General features: G+C 41.9%; 1 protein-coding gene across 1 annotated transcript in view; it reads right to left on the reverse strand.

Annotated features, from left to right (window-relative positions):
• DUPD1 (dual specificity phosphatase and pro isomerase domain containing 1) overlaps nt 1–7,133 on the reverse strand; it is a 15,540-nt gene extending 8,407 nt beyond the window's left edge. Inside the window, exon 1 of the mRNA XM_010014270.1 lies at nt 6,949–7,133. Within this exon, the coding sequence (XP_010012572.1) occupies nt 6,949–7,133 (185 nt within the window). The remainder of the gene's footprint in view (nt 1–6,948) is intronic.
• Between the last annotated feature and the right edge of the window lie 377 nt (nt 7,134–7,510).

The following is a 7,510-nucleotide window of genomic DNA, read 5'->3' on the forward strand; positions in this document are numbered from 1 at the left end:
AGATTTTGGACTGAATGTTACCTTGCCCAGTATAATTCTTATCTTTGTAATATCATGCACATTTTCTTCTTTCTACAGATGTAGAAAATGAGTGCTCAGTGTTGAGAGCTCAAATCTGTGAAGATCTCCATACTTTCACTGTAATAGGTACTCAAACTGTGCGGTGTGAGGTATTGTAGAACCTATCGGTTGAACTGAGATCTAAAACATTTGTCCTGGCCAAGTGGAGCAGCATCAGTGTAGGTCCTGTGGGTAGGTATGTGGCTTGTGCATCTGCAGGCTGAGCTGTTGCATGTAATCTGCAAAGAGGATGTCAGGTACCTTTCTTCCAGCAGATACCCTGGACAACATGATCTCTGAAAAGCTTTTTCTAAGGTTTCTAATACATGCTGTTGTGTAGAGATCTGATGAAACGCTGTGCAATACAAAATAGGGTTCACTGGACTGCAAGAGGTGTCTGCCTTGGGCTTTAGGATCTGCATCTTGTGAAGAAATCTGAAGTGACGCTTACTCTTTTTCAGGAGCCAAGAATGCTTAGTTTCAAACTTGATACAGAGATTAGAGAGCACTTACACTCTTATTCCTTTCTCTCCATTCCCCCTAGTCTTGCACTTGATAATTATGTTTTCATAAAAGATACCTCTAATGTCCTTTCAAAAATTTCCTTCATTTTTTTTCTAGTAAAATCTTTACCTAAAAGCTAGGCAAACAACCCAGCTGGACCACCACTTGCCATACTGACCCAGGTTTGTCTGCTTTTTCACTCCCATCAGCTGCCTTTTTACCTTGTTCTTTGATCATAAATATTACTGGACAGAGACACTGCTGAGACTCTGACACTGCCATAATATAGGCAGTTAAACTTGAGGTCATGCTGGGTCTGCAGTATGTTGATTGCCAGTTAATAGAGAGCAAGGAACAGGCTGTTAAGCCTTCATACAGAGGGACCCATATGCCTGTAAATGGAAATGTTACTGTGCACCTTGATGTGTTTGCTTGGAATGGCTTTAGCCATCAGTGAACTCCAGGTTTGTGCAAAGGACTGGCTTTCTTTCCAACCTCAGCTGAATCTAGTGTAGATGCTGTTGTAGATCAATCAATGAGCATCCCTCATCTGTTTACCTTTATTAGAGCCTAATTTTTTTGTGTGTTTCACTGTGCATGATGCTCCTGGTTATGTCCCAAGGAAGGGGGAATGCTTTTGGTCTTCCTTGCAGTTTTTACTATGCCTGAGGTATTGATATTTTAGATGAAAGGAAGTAATAAATCAAGCATAAATACCTGCTAATATCCAACTGGTTGAGGTGACTAATAGCATAGGATCATTCAGGGATACATGAGTCATAAACCTTATTGGAGGATTCATAATTCTTACTTCTAATTCACTTCCAGGTAGAAATAGCACAGATTTTTTTTCCCTTGCAATTGGCTCACTAAAAGAGTTTAATAGTCAAGCTAACAATATTCCTCTTTTCCCTCTTTGGCTGCTGCTGTTTCCTAAGAAATTGCAGTTAGTATTTACATTTTTTTGATTGTGGTTGAGTTATAAGTAGCCATTGTAAAAAAGAGTTTGTTACAAATGCCAGTGTAGGTGAAGCCTTAAACATTTGACTACTCTTGTGATTGTTTTGATTTTGTAGGTCTCCACCATCTGTGCTATTAGCGCTTGATTTCTTTTCTCATGGTGCAGCTGTGGTCTCCAGTGTCTGCCTCAAACATGTTCCTGTGCAGAGAAGGTGAAGTGTGGCACTGGGAGATAGCAACAAAATTTTCAGTGTAATTCACTTTAGAAAGAGATGAACTGGGCAGATTGTTGGTCCTGTGTAAAAACTCATCAGTTCTCAGTTCAGAGCACATAAACATATGCTAATAGTTAAGCATACCCAGAAGTCCTTCCCTCTATAGCAAAGCATCTTAAGCAAAAACTCAGTGCTTTGCTGAATCAGACCCTGCATTTACTGTAGGACAGATGGACTCATAAACATGTTTTTAAAGTTCTGAGGCAAGGGGGAGTACTTTGATATGGGAATGCCACCTAAACAGCAAATACTTGAGATAAAATCACTTTCACATAGAGATATATTGATAATAACAGACTATCACTAAGAGGGAGGACTGTCCCAAACAAAAATGTCATCCATTTTCAAATGGTTCCCAAAAGACTATTTGCGTTTCTCATGTTGTGCAAGGGCAAGTTAAGGGCTTGTCCAAGACTAACTGTTCCTGCTGTCAGTTTTAAAGCTTAAGATTCACAGGATTAAAAGCAAGCGCTGCAGCAAACTCTCCCTTCTGGAAGCAACTGGAAGGAACAGTGTAAGTAGTTATCATGTGAAAGAAAATTCTTCCTTTCAAGTTGCCATTTCCAGTGTACCAAATTCCTTCTCTTTTCAAAAATACTGTCATAACAAGCTTTGGTCCCAGCTGCTTTCATCAGGAAGTTGCCCAAACCAATGGAGTTGGAAGGGAGGGAAAAACAACTTGTAGCACTGCATGCTGCACCTCCACAGCAAATGTTAAGTATATTAAAAGCAGCTAATGGTGAAAACCCAAGTGCATCTAAAATAATCCTCCAAAATGCCTCATGAGGGTATGGGCAGAGCAGCTCCCTTGACAGGTAAGTCAGCACCTTACAGCTGGTACTGGTCAACCAGATGACTGGTATGCTTATAAGCTCTAAGTAGAGCAAAGTCTCTGAAGCTTGAGCAATGTAAACATGTTTCAGTATAGACTGTTAAAGCCACAGATTGATGTGACCCAGATTGACAAAACACAAGGAAATCTGAGGCAACATGTTACTAGAAGAGGAATCATCTCTCAAACTTTTCCATTTTCTTTAGCGCTGAAGGAAAGCTTGATGCAGGATGATAATTTACCAGATGGTCAGTGTCAGAAAGAAGCTTCCTGAATATAGGCGATGCTGACACTTTCTTAAGAAAATCTGGCAGTTCTCCCTCCTGAGGAGAGATGTTGAGAATTTCCAATAATACTGACCCAATTTCCTTTGGTAACTCCAGCACTGAGGGAGTCTAGAGATAGTGAAGCATTGTATCCCCTTTTCCTTCTGAGGTGTTGCTCCGTTTCTGTGGATACCTCCTGTTCAGTGTGAATTAGAAGAATTTTTAGGTACCACTGAAAATACTGAAGAGGATCTTCGTAATATGTGGTACAAAAAGATTTAGTAGTCCATCTTCCTCTAGTCCAAAGTTGTGGGTTTCATTTTTGTAAATGATACAACCTAGGTACAGGGAATACCCCTCTGCTTCATATGCAGAAGACGGGCATCAAGCCTGACTGACTACATCAGTCAGATCCTGATCTTGACTTCAGTCACTCACCAAGTGTTAGTAATGGCTTATAGAGGGAGATGTCGGTATGTGGGGAATTTTTACTTGTCTTGGAAATCATTGCTGCTTTAAGAGGTTTACAGTCCACTGTTACAGATCTGGTTTTCTGAATTGTTAAACTGCTGTTGCAATTGGCAGATCCTCATACTAATAAGGTTGAAACTATGTCCTCAAGAGAGTTCTTGTGATCTAAATTTGCATGCACTCCTATTTTTGTATGATTAATACTGGTGTAGATCCTGAGAGTTCATAATGGTAAAACAGTGGGAGGCAACTGTTTTCTACCCTGAGTGAGTCCCATCTGTTTTCTTCTACATTAGTATAAATTGTCTTTTTACTTAATATCTTGGAAAAAGGCATACTGCATTGTTTTTCTGGAGAAAGAGAAGAGGAGAGAGTGAGTTTTACTTAAGACTATATTTAAAGTTTACTTACGGATTTTAATTATCCTGCACTTCAATCTGTCAATTTGAGTTACTCATGTGTCTTGTTGAACCTTACCTGTGTTCTCAAGACCCTAAGCCCTGGGGCTCTACTGGGACAAGCACAGACCATAGCTTTCTTGAAGTATAAGCTCAGTTCAGCTGCATATCCAGAAAATTATTTTTCATATTTTTCATATTTTACCTGTAAGGAATTAGATTCCAGAAGACTTCTTTTCCTCTGGAGTAGTTTGGGAACACGGAAAGGCCTGAAATTGTGATCAGGCCTTACATTCTAATGGGAGCTAGAGGATAGTTAAAATAAAATCCAGGGAAGCCTTTGTCTTCAGCTAAAATATTCTTTGAAATTCAGAAGTGGAACCATGGTCATCATCTCAGGTAACAGGGCAATAACTGAACTGCTGCAAGAAGAAACTATAAGCTGCATAACTGGCACAGAGGCATTTTCCATGTGATTGCAGTGAACCAAGCAGCTTTGGGATTAGCCAGTCAAACTGCCCATGCAAGTAACCCAGTGACCAGTGAAAGAAAGGAGCAAGACAAAGCTGCTTTCTATCCCTTTAGGCAGCTTCTAGATGTGAGGAGGATACATGCAAGCACTAATCCTCGTAGCAGATGAATCAAAATCTTGGCAAAGCTTGTTTTATTCCTATCACTGGGCTGCCTCCTCTAAGTTCCAGTGTCTGGTCTTTAAAAGTCCTTGGAACTTGCTGGAGGAAAATTTCAATTGGAGCTGAACACAGCATGTTATATTTTGAGGCTTTGATTATTCTGGGCCTGACAGGCTCATGGAGATTTCATTGCCTCTGGGCAACATCTGCAGTGAAGCCTTGTAACAAAAGGATTGAGTGGCCTCACAGGGCTTCTTGATAGCCTGTATTGCATTAGAAGGAAGATGTGGTTATGTAGTCAGTTTAATTAATTAGCATTTCCATAAGCAGTCACAAGTCGTGTTAACCTTGTAAATGCAGGAGGCAGGAATGAAGCACAGATGTGAAGGCTCCGAAGATAAACTCGGCATGTGTGTGTTCACTTGATTTTGTTGATGAGCTCCACTAAATTCTTTCAAGATCAACTTTAATTTAGCATGGCTAAGGATGCAAATACAGCCAACATCTGTTCATGTCTCCATGGCAGCTCTTCGGCAACCAGTGCTACAGCAAGATCTTAAAATAAAATAATACAAACTCCCCTGCCACACTGAAGGGGGAAGCTGTTCAGAAGTAAGGTGTGGAGCTGGCGGAGGACAGATACAAAGGTCTGGACTTTGCCTGCTTCAGATGAAATTTTAGTTCTGGTAATGAAAGCTGCATCTTGCCTGCAGACCAGTTCTCATCTTAGATTTTCTGCTACTGGATGTCAAGCTTGCCCCTGTCTGGCTGACTAATTGGTCTCTTTCAGGGAGCCACATTTTCTGTATAAGTTTTACTTCTGTTAACTCCCCACCTGCTCCTCCGATCTTCCTTCTCCATTAGCTTTCTCATGCTTCTGTCCCAGTCACTTGGGGAACTTGTTTCCCCTTGGAGCACTGTTGCTTTTCCTTTTGACTTAAGACTGGTCCCCTGCAGAAATACTCTGCCCAGTGTAAGTGGGCAAAGCTCAAAGTACCTCTCAAGAAGTTTGTTTTTGCTGTTCCTCTGCTTAGTTTGTGCTAGGTGCAGGTGTGTTGTATTCAGTTGCCCTTCTAACATTTATTAAATTAACAAGCCACTGCTACAGGAACAATTACAGGAAAGAGTCAGTGGCTGCTGTCCTGGGCTCAGAGACTGACTGTCCAAATACCTGTTGTCTCATCAGATTCCTTTGCTAGAGGGCAGAGCTGTAGCTTTATCATGGAGATAAGAAGGAAATTCTTCTAACAGCTTAACTCAGAATAATTATGCCGGTGATTCTGAACAAGGAAGTAGGAAACAAATGCCAGAAGAGGCTCTTTTTTACACTGAATCTTGAGTCAGAAGTATGTAGCAAAAGGGGCAGGGTGGTGTGGGGAGAGGACAACTCAATCTCCTTTTTGTTAGTTCCCGAGTCATTTGGCCAGGCTCTTCTCATGGCTTAATCTCTAAAAGTCTGAAGTGGGAGCCCAGATCTCATGTGTCTTTCTGTTGCCTCTGGCGCCACAGAAGTAATTGGTCAATGATACTAGGAGTCTTATAACTTTCAAGGCTGTATATCTTTCCTCTTTTATAAGCTGGCAACAGATGAATTTTAGGACCTTTTAAAAAATTATTGAGAACTTTGGAGCCAGTGGGGCTCCTTCTTGTGCCTTACAGTAATGATGTAAAATAAATGTCGTGTTAGCACAGGGTGTAGAGGAAAATGGGAAGTAGACCAATAATGCCTAAGGGGTAAGAAAAGCACTCTTGCTCTGCTCAGGGGCTTGGGTTGGGGGATTTTCTGATGGCATGTTAGCCGGGTTGCAGCAGTCATCTCCACTTGTCGGAATAGGCTGTTTCTAGTTTAGTCCTGTGCTCAGCAGAGCTAAGTCTGTTCTGTGGGTTTGTTTTTTTTCCAAATCACACTTGGTCTGATCTGCAGCTTTGCCTTCCACAGGGTTCTGTTTGTTTTAATCTCTTGAGCAATTTGGAAGTGCAGAGTATTCCATGTACAGAAGCACAGGCTTGGAAATGCAGAAATACCACTGTGAGTTGAGCTGTCTCTTTAATCACTTTTCAAGAATTACATTTTAGATTTAAACCAACCTAAGCTGTGGTCAACACATCTAGGCCATGCTCTTCTGTCAGTGTAACTGTGGAATTTCACAAATTACTCCTTGCAGTGAGCCATGCGAAAAGAGATCATGACCGGCTTCAACCTCAGCAGCCTACCCCAGTGCCACAACTGCTCCTGTTACTCAGTCTTGAACAGGAGACCCTGCCACACTTACCCACTGCTTTTCTGAACCAGCAGCAACGAACACGGTGTGCCAATATCTGTGAGGGCCACCCCAGGCTCTGATTGCTCTGTTGGACTCTGGCATCTGTCAGTACCTTGTCAAACCACATCATCACTCCTAAATACTAGTGAATGAGTAGGAGGAGCAAAGAAACACCTTGCTCTGTTGGTGAGCTGTACTTAGTACAGCTTAGTCATCTCCTATGTAGAAGAGACGTGCTATGTGCACTTACTCATCCGCTATGTAGAGCAGTACTATGCACACTTACTCATCTCCTATGTAGAGGTTGGGCCAGACTTCATTGACATGAGTGTACTTTGGGCATCCTTTCCAGAAGAGTCGCTCCAATTCAAATGCACCTGGGGTACAGTAATCCTCATCAGGATCTACTTTGATTGCTCTGTATGCATTTTTCTTCCCAGCGTTCAAACCTGCTGATGACATCTTATCCATGGAGTAGTGTGTTCAGGGCGTCCAAGAAACTGGAATGTAACCAAAACAGAATGTTAAGCTGAGGAATCACAAAGCAAGCGAGTTCTACTACAATTGTGTGATGCTGGGGGCAGCAGTGGCCAGGTGTGATTGGGCTGGACATGGTATGAGATGGATGTACCTGTTCTGTGGCAGACACAGGCTCACACCTAGATTTCTGCCTCCTGTGAACTGGGCAACGAATGCATCTTTGGACAAGCTCGCCAGCAATGGGAGCAAAAGCCAAAAGTTTGTGATCACCAAAGATCAGTCTCCATTGGAATTTTGTTTGCTGCAAAGTCCACTGGTAAAAATTTGTTAGGTCCAACAGCCTGATCCGAGTGATCTAGAGTAGCTTG

Source organism: Nestor notabilis, unplaced genomic scaffold (assembly GCF_000696875.1).
Source record: "Nestor notabilis isolate BGI_N333 unplaced genomic scaffold, ASM69687v1 scaffold11085, whole genome shotgun sequence".
Classification (NCBI taxonomy): domain Eukaryota; kingdom Metazoa; phylum Chordata; class Aves; order Psittaciformes; family Psittacidae; genus Nestor; species Nestor notabilis.